Source organism: Mustela erminea, chromosome 6, assembly GCF_009829155.1.
Source record: "Mustela erminea isolate mMusErm1 chromosome 6, mMusErm1.Pri, whole genome shotgun sequence".
Lineage (NCBI taxonomy): Eukaryota > Metazoa > Chordata > Mammalia > Carnivora > Mustelidae > Mustela > Mustela erminea.
In genome coordinates, this window is record NC_045619.1 from 55,430,034 (window position 1) to 55,457,074 (window position 27,041).

Genomic DNA, 27,041 nt, shown 5'->3' on the forward strand with positions numbered 1-27,041 from the left:
GGAATTAGAAATATTTTGTTCCATTCAATTTTGCTATGAACCGAAAACTGCTTTAAAAAAAAAAAAAAAAAAGACAAAGGCCTGTCTATTTTAGTTTGCTGTTCTATAAAGCCTTGGTGCTCATTTGCACTGGTCAGTAAGATTAGTACCAAATCGTCAATTGGAACATTTTCCCAAAGGCAGCTAAATTATGTGTCTACAGGAAGGAATAAGAAACAGAGCCTGAAAAAGATAAATGTTATTTCTAAAATGTAACTAGTGAGTATCTCCAGTAATGCAATGACCTGACAGCAGAATGAGACTCTGTGATTGAGTATTCTCCACAGCAGTCACACAATATTTCTCCCTAGGGTTCAGGCTCAGAATCTGCCTTAAGAGACTTTTTCCTTCTCCAGGGAGTGCAGTAAAATGGCAATTTTACTCCTAAAGAGTCAGGAAAGAAGCATTCATGGCACTCAGGGATGCATCAATGAAGCTGATCCAAAGGGAACAGAAGCTACTGAACTTCTGAGGGATGCGATGCTGAAGAACTATAGCAGCTACTCTCAAGGATGGTACCATTTTGCAACCCAAACCCATCATTCAGCATGATGGGAAGAGAACAACTTTAGTGAGAGAAAAGAAAACACCTACACGGGATTTGTCCTCCAAAATTAAACAAAGTATCTTCTGTATCCAATGTAGACAAAGAGGATTTACTCTGTAACCTAGGTTATGATTATCTGAGGACTTTTTTGGGTCAGGTGATGAGAAAAAGTTGAGTTACAGTATTTTAACTTTATCAAATGAATATCAATTTATATTCCTTAGTGTAAGTGTAGTCCAAGAAAAGACTAGCATGTTCTGCTCTCAAATATGTATAATCCAGACATGGTACAAAGATAAAACATCTCTACAAATGTAACAGACATCTAGGTACTAAAGAAAGTAAAAGTCCATTCTATGTGTCTGAAAGATTTATGTGAACTAAGAAAATTACAGGTTTATAAAAGAGCTTTAAAAATTCCCAATAAATGGAACACCTGAGTGGCTCAGTCAGTTGGGCATCCAACTCTTGATTTCAGCTCAGGTCCTGATCTCGGGATTGTGCGATTGAGCCCTGGGCTTGGACTCTGCACTGAGCGGGAAGTCTACTTCAGATTCTCTCCCTCTCCTCCTCCCCCGGCTTATGTGCACTCTAAAATAAATAAAAAGATCTTTAAAAAAGAATTCCCAGTAAACTTTTTTAACTTTCCAATTTTTTCACATAAATTTATTATACACAGATAATTTAAAAACAAAACTGAATCCTTTAGGGATTTTTGTCATTTTTCAAAATACTTCTGACTTCATAATTTCCAGAAACAGAGTAGAGTTGCCAATACAAAGCATCATGGGGGCAATGAATGTCAAATAAATCATAAAGAGTTACATCTGTGCTGGAAAGGCAAGGGAAGACCATTTCCAGCACTAAAATATATAGAAAGTCTGGCTCTAATTGTTAAGCTGTGTAAGAGACTGTCAGAAATCAGGTGGGTTATGGGAAAGGGCACCTGTTTAAAGCCTGAGTGACATACCAAGGTATCAGACTTAATAAAGAGCAATATCTAGGTGTTGATATTCTTAAGAGAGCATTAATCTTTAAAGGGGATTGGGCACCAGCCAATAAGAGAGGTGTAAACTTTTTATTTAAAGATCTACTAGTAGAATAAAACATTAGACTGTAGCAGAATGGAGATTTCAGGATGCAGGGGGAAAAAAGATTCCTAAGGAAAAAAAAATTCTCCATATTCTCTGTTAGGATAGGACATAAACATTTTCTGTTATTAGAATAAGGAATATTTGACACTGAGGCTTCAAACCTTCCCCTTAAATCAGCAATTAAAAATTAGACTACGAGGTTGGTGTGCCTGGGTGGCTTGTCTGAGTACCTGACTCTTGGTTTTGGTTCAGGTCATTGGTCTAATGGGTCATGGGATCAAGCCCAGAGTGGGATTCCAGCCCAGTGCAGGGCTCTGTACTCAGTGGGGAGTCTGCTTGGAGATTCTCTCCCTCTGCAACCCCCCAGTCTCATGTATGCACACTCTCTCTCAAATAAAAAAGTAAATCTTAAAAAAAAAAAAAAAAAATTAGACTATGAGGTAAACTTCTTGACTACATCACTTTATCTTTCCAAAGATAAAAAATAATTGGGGTACACATATTAAGGAGTAGGTTTGGTTAGGCTTACTTCTTTTGTTTGGGGCAGTTAACCTAGCTTAGAAACCTTTGATTACCTAAAAGTACTTAACAATAAAGTTGGTAAATTCGACTACCTGTGTATATATTCTGCAAAGGCTTTTTTATCAGTATTTTTTTTTAAGCTAATTTTAGTATCCTTTAGGAAATGCAAGAGTGTCTGATAAATATATCCTGTGGCTTCTCAAAACCCAGGTTACAGGGTAAGAAATCTCTCTTCACCAACAATTATTACCAACTCTCCAATTATGTGGTCTATTTGGCCCCTAATTTATTTTGGCTTCAATGCATTCTATTTTGGCTTTGACTTAAGAGAAGATAAACATTCTTACTTGATACTGAAGAATTAAATATACATGGTTACAGCGCAGTTTAACATAGTATTCACATCTGCTATTCATCAAAAATCATAAACCAGTACCAGGCTGTTAAATGCTGTTCACTAGTTTCCATACAAATGTAATTTTATCACTGTATCTGGCCTGATATTCACTGCAATACTTTCTGGAAAATAAATTTTAAATGAAGTGAAGGGAGAAGATGGGATTTTTTTAAATTAGGAAGTAATTACAGTAAGTAAAGAAAATATTAAGTTTTCAAAACATCAAAATTTCTTATGCCAGAAAGTAAAAATATCTCAACCAACAATCAGACTACATTCCAGCCATTTTATACAAATTCGTCTTATACAGATTTATTACATTCCAAAGCATATAATGTCTAAAATTTAGGTAAGGGTAAAATAATAAATTTTCCAAAATATTCACAAACCCCTAATCTAGCATGTTACTCAATCTGCATCCAGTCTCCCGTAACAAAAATATTCAAAAATATTCAATAAACCTAAACTGAAAGGATAAATTTCACCCTTTACAAGATGTAATTACACAAAATGGTGGCTAATTAAGAAAACATTTAGAATTGAGTCATAAAAACTAAGTGAATCAGATCTATACTAGATCATAAATCACTTCATGATCCTTGAAGTTACTTATATAATCTACCTATAATTAAAATAAGTCATTAATACACATTATTAGTAAGTATGTATAATGCTCAACTATCATGTACATATATCCACAATAAGAAAAGGCAATATTTAAAAACATAAAAGTCAGAGTTTCTATTTCTGATAATTTAGTAACAAAATAACCAGAAATCCCTCCTTTCACAAAACCTCTAGAACCACTGGTTAGTCTATTTGATTTATACATTGCTATAGTCTGAATGTTTGCATTCCCTCAAAATTCACAGGTTGAAGTCCTAATGCTCAAAGTTGACAGTATTAGCATGTGGGACCTTTGGGAGGTGTTTAGTCATGAGGACAGAGCTACAAAGCAAACCCTTGGCTGTTCCACCACGTGAGGACACAGAAGGAAGGCACAGCTATGAACCAGGAAGGGGCCCTTACTAAAAAGGGACCACTCTGGCATCTTATTCTTGGACTTCCTAGACTCCAAAAACTGTGAGCAATAAATTTCTGTCATTATAAGCAAGTAGGTAGTATTTTGTTAAAGACCCCAAAAAGACTAATAAATACATATACACAAAATAAAAATACATAAACCCTCTTAAATGTACAGCTAAGGTACCGTGAAAGTAGGAGAAATCTACAGAGCCAAAAATGAACAGGGAGGTAAAAAACAGTGGATGTTTGATGCTACAACAATCCTGTAGGATTTTCTCATCTCAGAAACTGAGGTACTTGTGTTTCCACAGTGAAACAGGGAAGATAAAGCCCAGACACATAAGAAGCATTGTGTTAGATGTAAGATTCTTGCACAAAGCACAGACCCTCAGGGAACAATGAAGTAGAAAAATATGCCACTGGCAGAGAAAGGCAAAGAAGCTTTTCACAGTCTTGGCCTAAGCTCTGAAAAGGTGGGAAAAATCACCAAAAACTCTGTATCCAACACTCGCTCACATAGGTTTAGAATTTGAATTAATTCTCAGTATATGGTACAGGAACTTCTAACTCAAAAAAATAAACATAAAAAGTAATCTCTGTTTGAATGAGATGATAATAGAGATGTACACATTTGTCAAAACTGCATGATTAAGGTCTATGCATTCTACTGTATAGAAATTATACTCTAATTTACAAAGAAAAAATAAAATCGTTCCTGGAAACACCCCTAGGGTGTCTGGTAGAAACAAACTAAAACCTCTCTGGAGGAATATGCACCCCCATGAGGCACTCAGGATTCTTGACAACCCTTTTGAAGATCAGCTCATAACCAAACTATATGACATCTAAGGAAACAGTTCACCTTAAGCAAGAATCAGCAAATATAACAAAGAACAGAAGTGAATTTCTAAGAACTTCAGACAACTGACCAATGTGATGGAAACTGTAAATATTTCAACGATTAAAACACATAAAAGATGGAATACAATACATGTGGTAAAACATCATAAAACAGTAACAAATATCCCTAATGAAATAATACAAAAAATGATCCCCAGTGGGTGTTAAAACAATCACGTGATGAGGAAATGGATATTGGTAGGTACAGAAGGATCATCCCACAAATTATTCACAGACAAGAAGAAAAACTCAACCTTATAATAAAGATACTAACTTTCAGCATCTGAACCTACTGAACAATCTCAGTATCACTGTAAGTAGGACAAGACATTATATACTTTCTGATGTGATGAATATGAAGTACTCATTACTATACTGCCTATGAAACATTCATGACAAAAACTGAATTTGTCACTTAAGTCTTCTATTCTAAATCTCATTTTATAAGAAATACAAAAGAATAAAATTAAGTTAAACATCACAAGAATCTCTTAGAAAATCCAAAATCTAAAACATTCTAATGGACAACTGCACAATCTTTCCAGTAAGTCAAGGCTGAAAGAAAAAAAGGGAGGGGGATGGAGGGGATGGTGTTCTAGAGAAACTTGAGAGGCAAAACCAAATGCAACTTGTGAACCTTGCTTTGGATCCTGATTCAAACATACCAACCATAAAGGACATTTCTGAGACTATTTTGCATATCTGAATGTAGGCTGAGTAATATAGAATATTAAAGAATTGTTCATTTTGGAGTGTCTGGAAGATTATAGTACTGTGGTTATGGAAGAAAATGTTTTTCTCTTTTAGGAATGTAAAATGAAGCATTCACAAGCGAGGGATCATTGTGTGGGTTTGCTTTAAAATATCTGAGCTAAAAAAACAGCCCAAATGTCTAAACATAAGAGGGTGGTTGAATGAACTATGGTACATTCATACAATGGAATACTATAATCATTGTAAAAAAGAATGAGGAAGAGCTCTATGGAATGATATTCAGGATGTATTGGTAAGTAAAAAAAGAGATAATGCCAAAGAGCACTTTAGTATGTTACCCTTTCATGTAAGATAAAAAGAGAATATAAGAAAATACTCATGTATTAGTTCATTTGTGCAAAAAGGATTTCAGGAGGATAAAACCAAAAATTAGTAAGAGTAAGGTATCTATAAATAAGAGGGAACAGACAAGAGAGAAAGGGAGAATAGGACCAGGGTAGAAGGATGGGGAGGAGGAAAACTGCTCTCAGTCTAACTCACGTTATCTCTAACTCTCAAAAACGTGGCAACTGTTTCACATAACTCCAATATAAATCAATACTTAAAATCAGCTAGGATATTGAGGTGGATATTCAAAATGAATACAAACCATGATAAATATATTACGAATGAATAATACAGCCACATTGCAACAGGTAAGAAAGAAATTACCCAAATAAATTTAGAAAACAGCATTTTGACTCTGCAGACAATAGTTTCATAGTATTGTACTCTAGACAGTAAATTTGTTGCTCATAAGAGTACAGGTTAGCAATTCTGAAATCCTTGCACACTACGAATAATATATGACAATCTATTGTGTATCTGATAAATATTTGATATTTATATTGATAAACCCGGTTTCTGACTGACACAGAATTGACCAAAAAAGGAAAGGGCCAACACTATAATGTAATACTGTGGTGGTGGATTGGAACTGGATTGTGGCAGAGATATCAACATGAACTCATGTTTTTTAAAATTGGTTATCTGGAAGACAAGTGAAAAAATAAACCACATAGTAGCCAAGAGAGAGACAATATGAAAGCAAGATCAAGAGGCATGGAGCACAAAATTAGTCCATCATACATCAAACAGGAGCTCCAAGGGAATCTAAGGATGATGAAGGAAAATTTAAGAAATAATGCATAGTAAGTTTCTAGAACTATCAGATAACAATAAGGATTAGATTCTACAAACATGAATTCTAAGCAGGATATATAAAAATAGAGCCACAACTAGACACAGGGTAGGAAAAGCTACAGAATATCAAAAGATGCATAGGGGATGCTTTTAAAGAAGCAGGAAAAAAACAAAACAAAACAAACAAAAAAAAAGATAAAGTACTTACAAAGCAACAATAATTAGGAAATACCAGACGTCTCACAGCAACAAGTAAAATCATAATACCCTCCAACAACTGAGTGAAAATAACTATCATCCAGATTCCATTATCAACTAATTATCATTCAAGAATGAGGGCAAATTAAACACATTTCCACAGACCAAGAGTTTACCACTAAGCAACTTTTGCTGAAAGAAATATTCAAGAACATACTCTGAGCAGAAGGAAACTGAACCCAAATGGATTAAGTGGATGCAAAAAGCAATGGTAAAATAAGAAACTGATAGAGTAAATCTAAAAACAAAGAATTTATAAAAGCCTCCTTTAAATAAAGCTAACACATTGCATTTTTAAGGTAATTCAACTTGTAAAACAAAACACACTACTTTAGCAAGATACTTTTCATGAAGAAAAAAGAACCAAATGTGGAACTGGAAAATCTCAACTAAGAATCTGGCTGTCTCCTATTTTAGCCAAGGCCTTGGTTTCTTCAGCCTCAAAGTGAAGGCATTTAGCTATAAGATCCTCAAGATTCCCTATCAGGTCTAGGATTTAATGGGTAGAAAATAGGCTTCCCCAGTCTACCAGGCCTGCCTTGGGCTCAGGTCATGATCCCAGGGTCCTGGAATGGAGTCCCTGCATTGGGCTCCCGGTTCAAGGGGAGTCTTCTTCTCCCTCTGGCTCTCCCCTTGGCTTGTACGCGCGCACACCGGAGCACACTCTCTCTCTATCATGTGCATGCAGTCTAATAAATAAAATTTTTTTTTTAAAAAAGACAATCATTTTATTCCTATTTCACAAATTAGCTATCTGGCAAACTCCTCCTTCTAAAATCTTAAAGGCTCAATGGCACAAATACTTGGTGGCAGTCAAAACTAATTTACTACATTTCTAAAGAGCCAGTCACAGTGGAATAGAGCAAGGTACGTAAGACCACCAAAATACAGAAAGCCAAAACTCAGTTAAAGGTATCCTATTCTTGAATCTCACAAAATTTCGTTCTTCTTTCTGCTAAGGCTGAATTAAAAGATCAGTGCTAGGGGCACCTGGGTGGCTCAGTGCATTAAGCCTCTGCCTTCAGCTCAGGTCATGATCTCAGGGTCTCAGGATCTCCTCAGCAGGGAGCCTGCTTCCCCCTCTTTCTGCTTATTTGAGATCTCTCTGTCAAATAAATAAAATCTTAAAAAAAAAAAAAAAAAAAAAAAAAGAAAAGGAAAGAAAGAAAAAGAAAAAGGTCAGTGCTACAAGCAAGGAAAGCTCTTCTTTAAAAAGCAAAGCTATCGGAGTGCCTGGGTGGCTCAGTGGGTTAAAGCCTCTGCCTTTGGCTCAGGTCATGATCCCAGGGTCCTGCAATGGAGCCCCGCATCGGGCTCTCTGCTCAACAGGGAGCCTGCTTTCTCCCCTCTCTCTCTGTCTCTCTGCCTACTTGTGATCTCTGTCTGTCAAATAAATAAAATCTTTAAAAAATAAATAGATAAAAATAAAAAGCAAAGCTATTAAGAGACAGGGCTAGGTAAAGTCATTTAGTTATACTACAAATATTCCCTTTCAATGTTTCTTCAATAAAAGTGGACCTGAAAATACGGGACATAAAAAAATTTGTCTACATAATTACAACTCAGTCTAAGAGAGGGTAATGGATATCAGAGGGTTTTTTTAAAGGGAAAAACCCCACACTAACATTTGAGAATACACATATATACACATACTTATTTATTCTTAAAAAGTTGTTCGTGTGTTGGGCGCCTGGGTGGCTCAGTGGGTTAAGCCGCTGCCTTCGGCTCAGGTCATGATCTCAGAGTCCTGGGATCAAGTCCCGCATCGGGCTCTCTGCTCAGCAGGGAGCCTGCTTCCCTCTCTCTCTCTCTGCCTGCCTCTCCATCTACTTGTGATCTCTCTCTCTGTCAAATAAATAATAAATAAAAAATCTTTAAAAAAAAAAAAAAAAAAAAAAAGTTGTTCGTGTGTTTTTCCATTGTCAAGGGCTTTGAATCATATCCCAGAGGCTGGTAAAGCTAAGCCAATACTCCAGATTTCCTGGATTAGTGGCTGTTCTAACACATTTCTCTTAAATTTGGGACAATCTCAAAAACCCCACCACCAAACTATATTGAATCTATGTAATCTGCCTGAAAGTAACTGACTACACCTTCATTCTTTAAAAAAAAAAGAATCTTTTGAAATTTTAAAGTATTTTCTAATTTACATCCAGTGGAATCAGCAAACTGGTGTTATGGGTCAAACAGCCATAAAAAAAGGAGGTTGAGTACGATGACTTATACAATAAGGACAACAGAAACAAAATTTCAAGACTCTCTTCCATACAGCACCTAGCTGGCTCAGTCGGTTAAGTGACTGCCTTTGGCTCAGATAGAGTCCCACATCAGGCTCCCTGCACAGTGGGGAGAAGCTTCTCCCTCTGCCTCTGCTCCTCCCTGCTTGTGTGCACTCTCTCTCTCTCTGACAAATAAATAATAAAATAAAATAAAATAAAACTTTTGAAAAAAAATCTGTTCTGTAGAAACACATTCTAAGTGTAGCATACCTAAATAACGGACTTATATAATGTCCATAATTGTAAAATAAAAATTTTAAAATAGATAGAGTACTTATTTAAATATCTCACTTTTCAAACTTAATGTTTTGGACTAAAGTCCAAAAAAATAAAGTGACTTGCTGGTAAATAAGAGATATAGATGTGATATGAAACAAGCTCTATTGTCTTGATAACTTGAAACAACTAAAAATCTTAAATATGCTTTAAATAAACAATTGTAATCAAAACCATACTGGGGTAGAATTCATGAAACGATGCTAAAGTCTGTACTTGCTTAGAAAATACTTTCTCCTCTAACAACGAAAACAGGATTGTGAAAGGAAGTATAAGGTCTGGTTGCTCAAAAATATTTATTGAACATTGTTATGTGGCAGGAATGAGTTTAGTCAGCTGGAACACACCAGTGTATTAAATACTTCTAACCATACCCAAGATATGACAATTATATGTGTGTGTGTGTGTGCATACATACACACATACATACATATACACATACATACTTGTTAGGGAAATTATACATTATTTTTTCTTTGTGTTAGTTCTGCAAGCATTTTTAAAGTGAAACTTTTAGTGTTATAAATATTCCTGATGATAAAAAATATATTTTAAAAGTATCTCTTAAAGCTATTAAGTATGAATTTACTTCAGACTGAATCCCTAAAGTTTAACTTTTTAAAAAATATTCAGAAGAATCTGGAATATGTACAGATATCCTTAACAACAAAAAACCCTTAAAACTACTTTATTTGTACCTGAAACAGCTGGCCCTCAACATCACTAAGATTAGTTCAGTCATTGTGGAACAGACTAAGGAACTCCGTAAGTAGAGCAGTCAAATAGTCAGGAATTACCTCACTAAAAGAATACTGCTCTCTTTAAGTATGTTTGTTCATTCCTACAACAATTTCTATACACAGGTTTTCCTGTTCCTTATTCTGAATTCTACACTGCCATCACTCAAAAGGAAAAAAAAATCTCAGACTAACAGAGGCCAAATTTCAGGAGGGAAATAAAAATCTTCCTTCCGTCTAGGCTAAATGGACTGATTACACAAAGAACTCCATACATCCGAAAGCACACAGATGTCTGCACTAGTTCCCAGGGCTCAAACAATACCAGTCATTCAATAGCTTTCCTTTTACATAAGCTGATGTGAGAGAGTTCAGTCAGCTCTTCTGAACCTTATAACCCAGGATACTGGAACTCTGATAAAGCCTATACTTTTCTTCAGCACTGTTTTCATGTACTTTCTCTGGAAAGTAAACTTCTTTTCTCTCCCCCAAAATAAATCTGGAAATCATTTCTTCTGTTCAATAAGTGATGTACTCAATCCAAAATTACTTTTCCAGTAAAACCACAATCCTTAACATAAATCTAAGATCAACAGTGAAGACTGATAGAATGTATTTTTAAATGCATGAGTTTAAAATAGAATTTTACACTCCATCATGCTAATTACCAAATGTATACCATTTGGATGCATTCTATTAATTTTCAGTTGTGTAATTTTAAAAATAGCCACATGATCCATAACTTTCCAAAAATTAAAAAAAGATTTTAAGAACGGGGGGAAGGGTAAATTTTCACACATTCATACACATAAGCAACACTAACCACAACCATCAAAAATAATGAAAAAAAAATTTCACTGAGTATTTGACCAAAATTTAAGGCCTCAAGAAAAAGTATTCACTGATTATCCCTTAGAAGCTTAAATAACACTACTTTCTACCTTCAATGCACACTTTTATTGATTCTTTTAATAATATTCTTGATCTGCTAAATCACTGGCAGTTTCTCACCTTCAATGCTGGTAAGTATCATGGGTAAACTAAAGCCACAGAAACTCTAATGTATTTTTTTAATAGTATGATAAACTTACTCCCTAAGACACTTATCAGACCTGACACCAAGAAGTAAAGTTCATTACTTTAGGATACAAAATGAGAATGATTTGTTTAATCATTAGATGATTAGATCCTGAGTAGTCAAGACTTCCCTATAAATTTGGCTCCCTTGAGTATGTACTATCATAAAATCATTATTCCTTGTAGAAATGATCTAAATGCTGCTATGGAATTGTGGTAACCAAGCTATATTATCCACCCCTTCTCCATAAAAGCTCCTGTGGCCCTTCCAATTCCCTTTAACACTCTTCCTCTCACCACATACATACTGTATAATACAAATAAACATGCTTTTGAAGAAGGAAAAGTTCTCTTGTCCAGGTTTTCTGTCCTTAAAAAGATTGTAAATCCTTAAAGATATTCTCTCCTCTCTCCCTAACAATAGTACAAAAAAAGCAGAGCTCTAAACATACTACTTAAAAGATATTTGGCTAAACTGCCATCACTGCCCTTACAGTTATAAGATTAAATCTGTCAAAAACAATTTAAGAAATATTTCTCTTTTCACCAAAGTATTATTCCCTAATGACCACTGAGAGCACCAAAACCCTGTGTATTCTATAAAGCAGTAACCTCACAAACATTTCAACACTCTTTGCGACTCACAAACTGTTGGCAAAACAAAGATTCCACTTCTCAAAAGTATCTTGCAAGTTCTCAACAACCAAATTTTTCATCAGTACAGTTTACTGCATATCCAGCATCTCTGATCTCCTCCTTGGGACAGTCAATCCTTTTTCCTACCATGAGAGCTACATACTTCCTGATGCTTTATTAAGAGACCATCTGACTTTAGCAGATACCTCTTAGTGTCCCTCTAAAAAATGTATTTTTTATATATTATACAAATTACATATATGTGTTCCAGAACTTCTCTCCCTAAAGTTTCACTACAGTATTATCCACATTATCTTTCAGGGACAGACAAATCTTTTCATTTTCCTACAACATGGCATCTTCTTTAAATTTTGTCACCAAGTAAGGCCTGATACCAACACAAAGGAGCACACATAAAACTTTCTTTCATTCCCCCCCCACATTCTATTACACAATATTAATCCACTCCCTTCTAGAAATGTGTTTTAAAGCATTCCAACATACTTGAAAGTCAAAGAAAACAGAGTGTTAAGATGGTTATTTGCAAGTTACGTATCTTTACATTTTAAACAATTACAAGTAACTCATTTCAGGTTAATGTTTAGTAATCTATCATGATGGACTCTGGCATAAGAACATACTCAATAAACAAGTATCAAGGAATGGTATATGACAGAAGTGAAGCATAGTAACAGGAGCATGTGTTGACAGTTCACATTTTCTAATGGGATTTACTCATAGCTTGAAGTTTCCCTTCTCTTTAGAAAATAAACCTTTAAACCTTTACAGCACATATATGTTTAAATAGAAATGAGTTGTTTAACAATTTAATTTTTGTTTTTCATTCAATACTGACATATTAAATAATACTTCAAAGTTTAATAAAAAGATACTAGTATAACAAAATGACTGCATATACACTAAAAGTTGTAAGATCCATAAGACTGCTTTACATTGTCTTGAGCTATCAAATACTACTCTTGTAAGGCCTTCATCCCTTCTTCTCTGCCATCTAATTATCCTCTCGTAATTATTAAATGCAAAAACTCTATCTATGGCTATCCCATAAGTAATGTCAGAAACACAATTATCACAAATTTACAGAAACACCTTACTTGAAGAACACAACATAATTTCCCACATTCAAGTCTACTTGACAAAGAAGCTCAAAGAATCTGAAATTTAGTTTTTGATCTTTCTTTTCTCTTGGGGATGGGAATGGGGGCTGTCTATGCTAGCAAATGGAAACCAGGAAACAGAGATAGTCTGGTCTGTACATTGCACAAAACTTACCCACTTGAAGGATCTAACGCAATAGCTCTGGGTTGATCCAACTCTTGCCAAAATAACACTTTTCGTAAAGATCCATCTAAATTAGAAACTTCAATCCGATTTGTTTCAGAATCTGTCCAGTATAATTTTTCTCCAAGCCAATCACATGCCAGCCCATCAGGGGACAATAATCCAGAGACAACAACATTCTGTACACTCTCAGTTTTGTTAAACTCTGTTCGTTTAATGGCTTCTTCGCTGACATCACTCCAGTATATCAAGCCATGACCAAATACAAAGTCCACCGCAGCTGCATCCTCCAAGCCTCCAACTACAATTGTAGCATTCTCTTTGCCATTTGTAGCATCAACCAATCGCAAGTCCCGTCTGTTTGCATAAAGCAACAAAGGGGCCGCTAGAACAGAAAAAGAAAAATATGTAAGTAAAAAGAAAGGAAATGTAATGGTTCCTATAAATTGAGTTTCAAATCAACATTAGTGAACAAATACTATAAAAAATAAGAGTAAATAAATCTACAAAAGACTGTCTTAAGTCTCTTCACAAACAAAACACTATTTTTGCAGCATTTAAATACAAAAAGTTGCAAGAGCAAGGAAATAATTCTACTAGGTCAGTCTTTTCTTATTAAAACAGTCTGTCATATAAAATTAAAAAGTTTGGCCATACCAAGAATTCAAAAGGATATGGAGCCAGTGGAACACTCACACTCTCCTGGGGGGGAATGTATATGGTGCAGCCACTTTGGATAACAGTTTGACAGTTTCTTAAAAGGTTAAACATACATCCTACCATATGATCCAGCCATTCCATTCCAAGGTATTTACTCAAGAGAAAAAAAAACATATCTCAGTCAAAAGACCTGTACATAAATGTTCATAGCAGCTTATATGAAGTAAGGCCAAACGGGGATCAACACAAATGTCATCAACAAATTAATGGATGAACAAACTGTGATATATTCATACAATACAAAGTAATGAACTATTTGTACACATAACATGGGATCTCATGGAACATGTGAATCTCAAAATAATCATATACAGTGAAAGAAGTCAGACCCCCCCCAAAAAAAGTATAAATTGCATGACTCCATTTATATAAAATTTTAGAAAATTCAAATTACTCTATTGTGAAAGAAAGCAGATCAGTGGTTGTCTGGAGGTAGACAAAAAGAAAGGGATTATACAGGGAGAGATTATAAAGAGGCACAAGGAAATCTACAGGTAATAGGTGTATTATGTCTATGAGGACAGTTCGAGAGAGGTATATTTATCAAAACTTACTAAATACACTTCCATATGCATAATTTATTACATTATCAATTATATCTTAATAAACCTGTTAAATAAACAATCTGGCAGAGGCCGTTTTTAACACAACAACTTTATTCTGTTTTCAATTGTTATCATAATGATCTCTGGGAGCACCTGGGTGGCTCAGTCTGTTGAGTGGTTGCCTTCAGGTCAGATCATGATCCCAGGGTCCTGGGATCAAGCTCTGCATCTGGCTCCCTGCTCAGTGGGAAGCCTGCTTTTCCCTCTCCTTCTGCCTACCACTCTGTTTGCTTGTACTCTCTGTCAAATAAATTTTTAAAATCTTAAAAAAAAGAATGATCTCTGAATGAGACCTAATATCAAAACTAAATATAAGGCTTATCCTAAAGAAATAATATTTAACTTTGAAAAGGCTGAAACTGGTAGAATTCTAAGTTGTATAAATTCTATGGTTTGGGAGTTTTTATATATCTTTTCCAAGTTCCTGACACGTACTTTCCTGGCATCATTAGTAATTAAAGATCTTGGGGGCACCTGGGTGGCTCAGTGGAATAAAGCCTCTGCCTTCGGCTCAGGTTGTGATCCCAGGGTCCTGAAATCGAGCCCCCCATCGGGCTCTCTGCTTGGCGGGGAGCCTGCTTACCTTCCTCTCTCTGTCTGCCTCTCTGCCTACTTGTGGTCTCTGTCTGTCAAATAAATAAAAATCTTAAAAAAAAACATCGTGAGCACAACTATCCAAAAGAATTTTCTCTGATGATAGAAATATACTCTCCACTGGGTAATACAGTATCCACTGGCCACATGCTAGAGAGCACTTAAAATGTGGCTAGTGTGACTAAGAAATTAAATCTTTATTTAACCTGAATTCACTTAAATTTAAATAGACAAGTGGTTGTATTGGATAGCATAGATCTAAAGGCTGAGATGAAGAATACAAATGAGGGGAGGAAAAATAATAACAGAGTTATGCAATAATGTACACAATCTTCTCTCACAATTACTTAACTAAAGGTCTAAAGCTGTGTCATCCAAAGGCAATACCAAGTACCATTTAAAAGTAACCACTAGGGGCACCTGGGTGGCTCAGTGGGTTTAAAGCCTCTGCCTTTGGCTCAGGTCATGATCCCAGGGTCCTGGGATCGAGCCCCGCATCAGGCTCTCTGCTCAGCAGGGAGCCTGCTTCCTCCTCTCCCTGCCTCTCTGCCTACTTGTGATCTCTGTCTGTCAAATGAATAAATAAAATCTTTAAAAATAAATAAATAAAAAAGTAACCACTACCTTGTTTAAGAATTTAATTTCAAAAAAATTAAGGTGCTTAAAAAAGTATGAAGAAAAAAGTGATGTTTATCCAGTTTATGAATCTATAATCCAGTTTATGGATTATGGCTGCCAAGTGGAGTTATAAAGTCCACAATTTTCATCTAGAAGTATAACATGAATGTCCCTCCTAAGCTTAAATCCATCTGTTTTAATAAAAAACAAACAGGTGGATAGTTTTTTTTAAAAAAGTAACTAAGAGCCCTGTCTGCTTATTCTGTTTATCTAATACTGCTTTTGGCAAATTAATAAATTTCCCTCACAGATTCACTTTTAAACTAATTTCATGCCTTCATTCAGCACAATGATTTATGAGTACCCAGTGTCCACTGCACTCTCTTATACTGAGCCCTTCATGCTATGAACCAATTACAAAAATCAGGAAAAGAGTCCCCAGTAGTTAGGGGCACAATGCTAAGTACTACACAGGGCTAAGCAGGTTAAACAACTGCCTGAGAGAACTTACAATTTAAAATCCAAAAGTGATAATAATCTAATATTCATTGAGCATCTTTCTTTACGGCACTATCCTTGGAAAACTGTGTACTAAATCTGTATGGGGCATCAGGTATTAGCTATCTGTTTATGACTTTCAAATCAAACATTAATATTTCTACTGAATATTTGATCTACAAAACCCAAAGAACCTTTCTGATCATTTAAGATCTCAAAAGGCTTCTACATACAAGGTGTAAAAAAAGAGGGCTGATATTGGGGGACGAGTTAACTTCTTTTAACTGAGCAGTACTATTTATAATTAAGATTTCTAAGGGTCTATTCGTAGGGCCGCCTACCCGCCTCAGTCAGTAGAGCATGTAACTCTTGATCTTGGTTTTGTGAGTCTAGAGCCCCATGATGGGTGTGGAGATTGCTTTAAAATCTTTTCAAAAAAAATAAAGAACACTGTGTGAACCTACCAACTATTAAAAGGAAATCCAGGATTCACTCTGTCTAACCACCCTTCTGATATTTGAATACTTTCTACAATATTACAACGAATATCTATTCAACAATATGTTAAATGAGATATCTGGAAGGTATAATTTGATTGGTAATATTGTTTTAATCTATGAAAGAAATACAATGGATACATACATACACACACACACACACACACACACAGTTGTAGCATATATGCCATGCATTCCATTAACTTCCATTCCAAAGAGCTTACCTTCTAACTTCCTAATAGCCAGATAATCCAAATATCTGCCAACATATCCCTTTAGTGGAACCTGCATAGATGCTTAGAAATCCTCATTTTCCTTTTTTAACTTCCTACCAAACTTTCTCTAGTAGCCTTTCTAAACTTTTTCTGCTTTCCTAAAGAAAAATTCCATGCCTTGAATCCTTCCATCTCAGATCATCTCCTAAAATAATCTCAGTGAGACAGAAAGCAAGGTAAATGTCATATATCCCCAACATCTTAATTTGAACTTCTCAAAGATTTCTATATATCCCACCCATCCTCCTTTATCTTGTCTTCAGTCACAAATGACAAGTTACCTTTTCTCCTTTTTATGGTTGAAGCAATACTTTTGATTCAGTCTCTCCTTCCTCTCTGCAACTTTGCTCTATGGATTATTCCCTATTTCTTGTGTCTTCAATGGCTCCTGCCAGATGCCTGCTATCAAAAAAATTTCAAATAACCCTAACCTTGTTACCACCAAGAGAATTATATTTCTCCTAGCCACAAAATCTTACAATATTAAATACACTTCATACTACCATCTTAGTCTAACTGAGACTAATTTCCCACCCATCACTCACCTAAAACTGCTCTCGCCAAGTCTCCAGAAGCAAATCCAGTGGCCTTTTCTCAGGCCTTATTTTTGACTTCTATTTAGCAACAACAGACCATAACCCTACCTACGTAAAAGTCTCCTTATACTACATTTACTCGTTTTTCTGGTCATGCTTCATCTGCTTTTTAGTTTCAAATCTTCCTCCCACTTCTCAAATATGGGTATGCCCAAGATTGTCTCTTGTTCCAGAAATGTAAAGAACAAAAGAGAAAATCTGCAAGTTCACCTAGTCAGTAAAGCAACTCTATTCAGATAATTATCAAATCATCATCATTTCCAGCCTAACCGTCAGTACTGCATCTGTAACATCTTGTTGGCCATCTCTTCCATACATTAAATTAAATTCATCACCTCCCCCACAACCTGCCAAAAACTATACACATACATACACATATGTGTGTGTGATTTATGTATATATATACATAAATATATCTTCAAAAGTCAGTGGTACCATTTTCCTAATATTATGGGTACACAGTGGACACCCTCTTTGACACCTCCCTTTTCCCCAGTCTGTCAAATACTGTCCCGCTGACTCTTCTTTTTTTTTTTTTCTTTTTTTTTTAAGATTTTATTTATTTATTCGTCAGAGAGAGAGAGAGTGAGAGTGAGCACAGGCAGACAGAGTGGAAGGCGAGGCAGAGGGAGAAGCAGGCTCCCTGCAGAGCAAGAAGCCCGATGTGGGACTCGATCCCAGGACGCTGGGATCATGACCCGAGCGGAAGGCAGCTGCTTAACCAACTGAGCCACCCAGGCGTCCCCGGCTGACTCTTCTTTAGCATGCCCTTAAATCTGCCTCTTTTCCATTTTCAGAACCACTATCCTACTCTAGACCTTCATGACCTCATGCCTAAACTACTTTAATAGTAAGTGATCTCAACACTCTCCCACCATTTTCCACTTTTAGTAATTCTACTTGATCCAACTCAAAAAGCTTTCTGATTTCCTTTGCCTAACATAAAAAGTCTCAATACTTCAGGACACCACCAGGTGACTTCTACCTAAGACTCTAACTTAATTTTATAGCCTCTGCATCATACAAGCTGGTTTTGAACAGATTGACTGTGAGGACATCATACTACATTACTATAGCATATTCATTTTCCCACCCACTCCATACCTCCCTTTCATTATCCCAGCAGGCAAACTCTTCAAGGCCAATTCAAATCTTATCTATTCCATGAATCTTCCCAATTGCTTCAGCTTTCCTTCTTTGAGTTCTTACAGTCTTTCCCACTTTTCTGATATTAGCATTTTCTACTTCAACTAGGATCTCTGCCCTTTGGGAACAGGAGCAATATAACTAAGTTTATCCCCAGTACATAGCAAGAGTTCACTGCCTGACAGTGATACGGTAAATATATCTCCTAATATCCAAAAGGAATGCTGCAGAACCTGATTTAACAATATATTTGTCATAAACCCAAAAGAATTTTACATTAATTCTGGCCAAGAGTTCACAAATGCCCATTACTGACCTATTGACTTGTTCAAAGTTCAGTAAAGCTTATCTCCTCCCCACAGACCTCTGAACTTTTTAGCTAGCTCTCAGCTTAAGCAAAACACAGAACACCCTCTCTTAAGGACTCATTCTGAGTATAAGGTGACCACAAGAAAAAAACATGTCCTGTTAAACTACCATGGCCATGTCATCTCCTAGCTCCCACCAGCTTATCCCACTCTCCCAAAAAGTTCCTCCTGGCACTATTCACCTCCAGAGCTGTCTTTTTGTGCTTGCTCTTGAGACACCTATATATCTTGTGGTCAGAATATTCTACCTATTACAATAATCTTTTTGAATAATCTCCCTAAGTAGGGATTTATTTTTGATATCTGTATGTTGACATGACTTGGATGAGGGCTGGACTTCACCAGTGGACACACACAACCCCCACTTTGATAATGATATTTAAATTCCTTTCTTGTCCAGAGATTCATTTCCTTAAGGTCAGCTCTTGAACCAGTGCTCCAGACATCTAGTCTGTTGCAACATGGTACTTTGATATTTTCCAGTGAAGAAAATTTTCTTCGGCTCTTTGAGAATCACACCCTGACTCCTGAGAAGGAATATTCCCAGCTATTCTATTATCCCTTGACTCCTCCATGGAGATTACAGTGGGAATTTCCTTGGCTCATCACAAGGGAATATAGGCACACCTCATTCTTTCACACTTCACTTTACTGCACCTCCCAAATACTGCATTTTTTACAAATTAAAGGTTTGTGGCAACTCTGCATCAAGCACGTCTATTAGTGCTATTTTTCCAACAGCATTTGCTCACTTCACGTACGTATTTCACATTATGGTAATTCTCCCAATATTTCTAACATTTTCATTATAATTTTATTTGTTGTGATAATCTTTGATCAGTGATCTTCAATGCTACTCCTCTAATTACTTTAGGGCACCACAAACTGCAGCCATATAAGAAAAACAAAATTGGTAAGTGTTTTCTGTGTTCTGAATGCGCCACCAACTAGACATTCCCCTCTCTCCCTCTCCTCAGGCCCCTGTACTCCCTGAGATACAGCAATACTGAAATGAGGCCAATGAATAACCCTTCAATGGCCCCTAAGTGTTCAAGTGAAAGAGTCACAGATTCCTCACTTTAAATCAAAAGTGATTACACTTAGTGAGGAAGGCATATCAAAAGCTGAGAGAGGCTGAAAGCCAGGCCTCTTGCACCAGTTAGCCAAGGAGTGCAAAGGGAAAGCTCTTGAAGGAAATTAAAAGTGCTACTCCAGTCAAGATAAAAATGATAAGAAAGCATGACAGCCTTATTGATGATATGGAAAAAGTTTCAGTGGTCTATATAGATCAAACCAGCCACAACATTCCCTTAAGCCAAAGCCTAACCCGGAGCAAGGCCCAAATTCTCTTCAATTCTATGAAGGCTGAGAGAGGTGTGGAAGCTGTAGAAAAGTTTGAAGTTAGCAGAGGTTGGTTCGTGAGATTTAAAGAAAGAAGCCATCTCTGTAACAAAAAAAATGTAAAGTAAAGCAGCAAGTACTGATATAGAAGCAGAACCAAGTTATGCAAAAAATGTAGCTAAGATAATTAAGGAAGGTGGCTACACTAAACAATAGATTTTCAATGAAAACAAAACAACCTTATATTAGGAAAAGATGCAATCTAGAACTTCTATAGCTGGAGAGCAGTCAATTCCTGGCTTCAAATCGTCAAAAGATAGACTGACTCTCTTGTTAGGTGACTCTAAGTTGAAGCTAATGCTCATTCACCATTCTGAAAATCCTAGGGTGTTTAAGAATTATACTAGATTTACTCTGCCTGCTCTGTAAATGGAACAGCAAAGCTTGGGTGACAACATATCTGTTTACAACAGGGTTTACTGAATGTTTTAAGCCCACTGTTGAGACCCACTTCTCAAAAAAAAAATGCCTTTCAAAATATTACTCCTTTTTGACAATGCACCTGGTCACCTAAGAGGTCTGATGGAGATGTCCATCAAGATTAATGCTGTTTTCATGCCTGCTAACACAACATCCATTCTGCAGCCCACAGAGCAAGGAGTAGTTTCAATGTCCAAGTCTTATTATTTAAGTAATATATTTTGTAAAGCTATAGCTATTGTAGACAGTGATTCCTCTGATGAATCTGGGCAAAGTAAAAGGAAAACCTTCTGGAAAGGATTCACCATTCTAGATGCCATTAAGAATATTCATGAATCATGGAAAGAGATAAAAAAATATTAATATTAACAAGAGTTTGGATTCCAACCCTTATGGATGACTTTAGAGGTTCAAGATCTCAACAGAGAAAGTAACTGCAGATGTGACAGAAATGAGAATGAGAAGTAAAACCTAAAGATGTGACTGAATTGCTGCAATCTCATCCAATTCAAAAAACCTGAACAGCTGAGGAGTTACTTCTTACAGATGAGCAAAGAAAGTGGTTTCTTGAGATGGAATCCACTCCTGGTGAAGATGCTGTGAAGACTGTAGAAATGACAACAAAGGATTTAGAATATTATGTCAACTTAGCTGATAAAGTAGCATCAGGGTTTGAGAGGTTTGACTTGAATTTTTTAAGATTTATTTATTTGACAGAGAGAGAAAGAGACAGCAAGAGAGTGAACACAAGCAGGGGGAGTTGGAGAGGGAGAAGCAGGCTTCCCGCTGAGCAGGAAGCCAGGGCTCTATCCCAGGACACAGAGATCATGACCTGAGACGCTTAGCGACTGAGCCACCCAGGCACCCAGACTGACTTCAGTTTTTAAAGAAATTGTACTATAGGTAAAATGCTATCAAATGGCATCACATGGTACAGAGAAATCATTCATGAAAGGAAGAGTCAATCAATGCAACAAACTTCAACTGTTTTCTTATTTTAAGAAATTAACACAGCCACCCCAGCCTTCAGCAACCACCAACCTGATAAGTCAGCAGCCATCAACATCAGGACCCTCCACAAGCAAAAAGATTACAACTTGATGAAAGCTCAGAATATGATCAGCATTTCTTAGCTATACTTTTAAAATCTAGGCATATATGTTGGGTTTTTTTGGACATAATGCTAATGCACACTTAAAAGACTATAGAGTACAGTGTAAACATAACTCTTATATAAAACAGGAAACTAAAAAATTCATTTGACTTCTTTTGTTGCAACAGTCACTTAACTATGGTGGTCTGGAAGCAAACCCACAGTATCCGCAATGTACACTTGTACTCTTTCCCAGTTCCTCTGAATTCTTTTTTTTTTTTTTAAGAGTTTATTTGTTTATTTGACAGACAGAAATCACAAGTAGGCAGAGAGGCAGGCAGAGAGAGAGGGAGAAGCAGGCTCCCTACTGAGCAGGGAGCGCGATGCGGGGCTCGATCCCAGGACCCCAAGATCACAACCTGAGCTAAAGGCAGAGGCTAAACCCACTGAGCCACCCAGGCGCCCCCCCTCTGAATTCTTATTTATGATTTAATCATTTAATCCCATAAGAAACTCATTATGTTGAGCACCCTCCCTCCTCCCCCACTGACTGCATGCTTCACCATTTTAGCACTAATTCAGCTCAGTGTCTTCAAAATTGGCAAAACTTTACTCTCTGGCAAATAAATAAATAAATAAAATCTTACAAAAAAATTTTTTTAAATGGCAAAACTTTACTAGAGACAATTTAGAACTTCAGTATCCTCCTTGCAAAACTTGGCACCTCCCCAAACTGGTTCAGCTAAAACCTCTCCTTTCCCATCACCCTCTGTTCTTCCTTTGTCCTTTTTACCACCCTCAACCTTCCTGTCAGTTTCCTTGAATCCTTTATCCATCCTCCTTTAGCACCCCAATCTCCTCCAACCCTCTATCTACCCTATCAGACTTTTCCCTTCCTACTCCAAACCCTCAACTCCCTATAGTCAGCTGAGCATTAACCTCCCTTTTCCCTACTAGAAACTCGTAAGGGGCTCTCAGGGACCTGAGTTAAAAATATGAATTGGAGGGGCACTTGGGTGGCTCAGTCATTTAAGTATCTAACTCTTAATTTCAATTCACGTCATGATTTCACGGTCATTAGACAAAGCCCTGTGGTGGGTTCCACACTAGGCATGAAACTTGCTTAAGCTTCTCTCTCCCTTTCCCTCTGCTCCTCCCCTACACTTGCGTATACACGCTCTCCTGCACTCAAAGAAAGAAAGAAAGAAAGAAAGACAGACTTGGAAGCAGCCTGGATCTTTTATCTGCTCAGATGAGCTCTGAGCTATCTAGACACCCAGATAGCCCTTGGTCTTTAGTCTCTCACCCAAAATTTGGTACACAGTCTCCATAAGATTACACATGAGGGAAAGAAAGTCTTAAAAGATTTCCTCCACAAATACTGGTGGAGACACTTCAGTCCTCATACTGACTGAGCAGGTAACCTCAACTTGCCCCATCTACCAGAAACACAACCATGGTAAAAATATAAAGGAAAAATGAGAGCTTTTATATAGACTACCAGTGGGCTGAAACTTCCAAACTGAAGCTATAGGCTATTTATTTGTGTCTGTTTGTGTGTTTAGATAGATATATAGATAGATAGATGTTTGCTGCAACTGTTTTTAGCTGAAGAGGCAAGCAGGGCAGACCAGGACAGGTCTAGAGGCCTAAGAAAAGGGCTTGTCTTTATCTCAAGGGCAACAGAAAAAGGTACTAAAGATGACCACTAGAAAAGATTGACCAGTAAGGTGAAACAGATGTGGAGGAAGAAGCTGGAGAGGCAGCAAAATTAGACAAATCACTTAGGACTTGCAGCACTCCACACAAGAGAGTGATCACTTAAACCAGGGTACACATGGGTGTCAGTGAATTGCTTAGAGAGAGACTACTCTCAATTCCTTACTGTGGAAATGAGCACAGATGTCTAGAGAGGTCAACTGACCTCTCCAAAGTCCCGTATCTAGACAGGATAGTGCTGGTGCTGAAGCCGTGTTCCCTGCCTCCAATACTAGAGGTATGGAGGGGAAAGTAGGTCACCATGTCTTTCACACAGTACGCTTAAAATAAATGTTCTTCTTATAATGATATGGTCAAGTTAATAATCAATATTAATCAAAATGTGAGCAATGGCACTTAAGTAGCCTGTTGATAGGGCCCCATTTGGGAGACACACCCACCAAAACTTCACTAACGTTTAATCTTTGTAACATTTACATATAATATTTTTATATTTTTAAGAACAGTTTAACATGTATGATTCCATTTGGTTTCATCACTTCCCTGTGAGGGTTTTGGGTCAGGTGTCCCTTCTTTGCTGGTAATTAAGAAAACAAAGATGCAAAGAAATGACCTATCCATGGTCATGTCACAGAGCCAGTAAGTGAAGAACCTAGATTTCTTCTGGGTTCCATATTTTCTTAAAAAAACTGCTCACTCTGGGGCGCCTGAGTGGCTCAGTGGGTTAAGCCGCTGCCTTCGGCTCAGGTCATGATCTCAGGGTCCTGGGATCGAGTCCCGCATCGGGCTCTCTGCTCAGCAGGGAGCCTGCTTCCTTCTCTCTCTCTCTCTGCCTGCCTCTCAGTGTACTTGTAATTTCTCTCTGTCAAATAAATAAATAAAATATTTAAAAAAAAAAAAAAAAAAAAAAAGAACTGCTCACTCTGACATTTACCCACAGTGCCTTACCATAACCACAACTCTACTCTTCCAGAATGATGCCAAAAATGTCAACAGAATACAAAACAGTTATGCAAATAATGATGACAATGATAGCAGCATCCTTAGTGCTTTATATACAGTGTCTCATTTAATTTTTAAAACGACCCTGTAAGGAAGGTTGTATCATTATGCCAATTTTACAGATGAAGAATCAAGACTCAGAGATATTAACTACCTGACTCAAGACCAGCAATTATTAAGTTTATAATGCAGAGAAAAAAAACTCAATCCCAGTTCTGAGTCCAAAGCTGGACTCAAACCACCAAAATCTACTTCCCCATGTCTGGGTGCCTAAAACTTTCAGCCACCTCTCATGTAGTCTATATCACGTCAAACCTGTGGTCAAAGTTGGCTAAGATCTGATATATTTATTTTGTAAGAGTTTTGAAAAGTGCTTTAGTATCAAATACAGTTACTTGCACAAAGTGAAAATTTGATCTTCTATTAAAATACAGAATTTTCTGGAGTCACTGGTCTACTCTTGATAAAGAGGTTTATAAGGGGCACCTGGGTGGTGCAGTCAGTTACGTGTCCGCTCCTGGTTTTGGCTCAGGTCATGATGTCAGGGTTTTGAGATGGAGCCCCACACTAGGCTCCATGTGGAGTCAGCTTGAGATTCTCTCTCCCTCTCCCATTTGTGCTCACTCTCTAAAATAAATAAATAAATTTTAATGAATAAAGGTTATAAAAGTTTTTTCTTTACCTTCTGAGTAATCTCCCTAGAAGGCAAAAACACTGCATCTTATCAGAATTTCCTGTGCTTGAAACTGACTTTATCATATCTTGACTATTTAAAAAAAGACAAAGTCTTCTCACTTTTGAAAGAGCTATGGTTCATCATGTTCCTTCCTATGTTTACTTTAAGTAAAATTTTTTTGACACTTTGGTAAAATAAGTAGCCAAGTATTTCTTCTCCCTGACCCATGATCCTATTTAACCAAGTGTTCAAATCTCTAACTCTCCTGACAACTTCTGACATTCCACCTTTTCAAAATCAAATCCTAAATGATGCCCCTATGACTATCTTTGAAATTTCCCAAAGGTTTCCTGGGAATTCACAACGAATTTCTTCTTTCACCTTGTAAAGAGAGGTATTAAAAAAAATTAGATTGGGGTGCCTGGGTGGCTCAGTTGGTTAAACATCTGTTTTTAATTCAGGTCATGACCCCAGGGTCCTGGGATCGAGCCATGCACTGGGCTCCCTGTTCAGTGGGGAGTCGGCTTCTCCCTCCTCCCCCCAACTTGTACTCTCTCAAATAAATAAATAAAATCTTCTAAAAAAATAATAATTATAATTAGTTTTACTTGATCAAATGTTATGATTTGCATGGGAAGCACTTCAAAATCAGAAGTGATGCTTACCTTTGCTAGGTTAAATCTATATAAGTAAAATATATTATTATTATTTCAGAAGTTATATGAAGTCTAGATATTTATCAATACTCTCACCATCCATATGTTTCTATTTATCAGGAGTCCTGGTGCTGTATTGTCTAATATTAGATTACAATATTATAGTATCATCACTGATAACTTCAGTTTATATAGTTAGTTTTATGTTAACTTGGTCATGTACAGTATATCTAATACACTATATTCTACCAGACAGGCCAGTGTTTCTCAATCAGAATTCTCATCACTTACTTATGAGTTTTTATTATACAAATGTTTAGGACTTATTCTAGACTTACTAAAAAATTCTACTTAATAATCTTGATATATTCTTTTTGGTTTAGTTCCCCTCCCACCCTGTTCCACCACTACCCCTTCCTAATCTTGATATATTCTTGATGTCCTCTAACTATATGTTTGATGGCACATGTGGCTCAGGATTATTATATATTTTACAGTTTCATTCTCTGCAAAGATCATATACACATTCATACATAAATTAGATGTAATAGCTATTCTTCTTTAAAATAAGGTTAATTATTATGCTTACAGATAATTTGTTTAAAACTTTTTTGGATTGACCTGACTTTGGTTTGCATGCCACCAAACAACCAAATTTCCTCATTACTAGCATTATATTTTATAACACACTCTCATCAGATCTTTCACTCTCATCAGATCTTTCACTTTTACCAGAGTGGGGCACCTGGCTGGCTCACTTGGTAGAGCAGCTGACTCTTGATCTCAGGATCATGAGTTTGAGCCCCACACTGGGCATGGAGATAACTTAATTTAAAAATTAACTAGTTAATTAATTTAAATTATCGAGTTAAGTTAATCGCCACATTTTAAGTCTTCTGTCATCTACAGTAAGTTTTTTGTTCTATCTGATGCTTCTCTGAAAGTGCTTGCAAATCAGCTATAAGCTAGAGTGCTCATCTTCAATAACAACAAAAAGGTCTGTTGAAAAAGGACTATACCAAGTATAGTCTTGGGCTTCTAATGGCATCCCTTAAATAACTTTGAAACCATACCAATGGACTAAGTCAGGATTTCCAAAAGGCTAGTGGAGAAGCAGATTCCTAAGACTACTAACCCAAGATCTAGCAGAACAAGAATTAATAGAACAAAC

At 36.6% G+C, this 27,041-nt stretch overlaps 1 protein-coding gene across 2 annotated transcripts in view; it reads right to left on the reverse strand.

Annotated features, from left to right (window-relative positions):
• The window catches only part of LRP6 (LDL receptor related protein 6), a 173,166-nt gene that overhangs the window by 133,965 nt on the left and 12,160 nt on the right, over positions 1 to 27,041 (reverse strand). For both annotated transcript variants that reach the window (XM_032347330.1, XM_032347331.1), the window contains exon 2: positions 12,978 to 13,371. In XM_032347330.1, the coding sequence (XP_032203221.1) occupies positions 12,978 to 13,371 (394 nt within the window). The remainder of the gene's footprint in view (positions 1 to 12,977; positions 13,372 to 27,041) is intronic.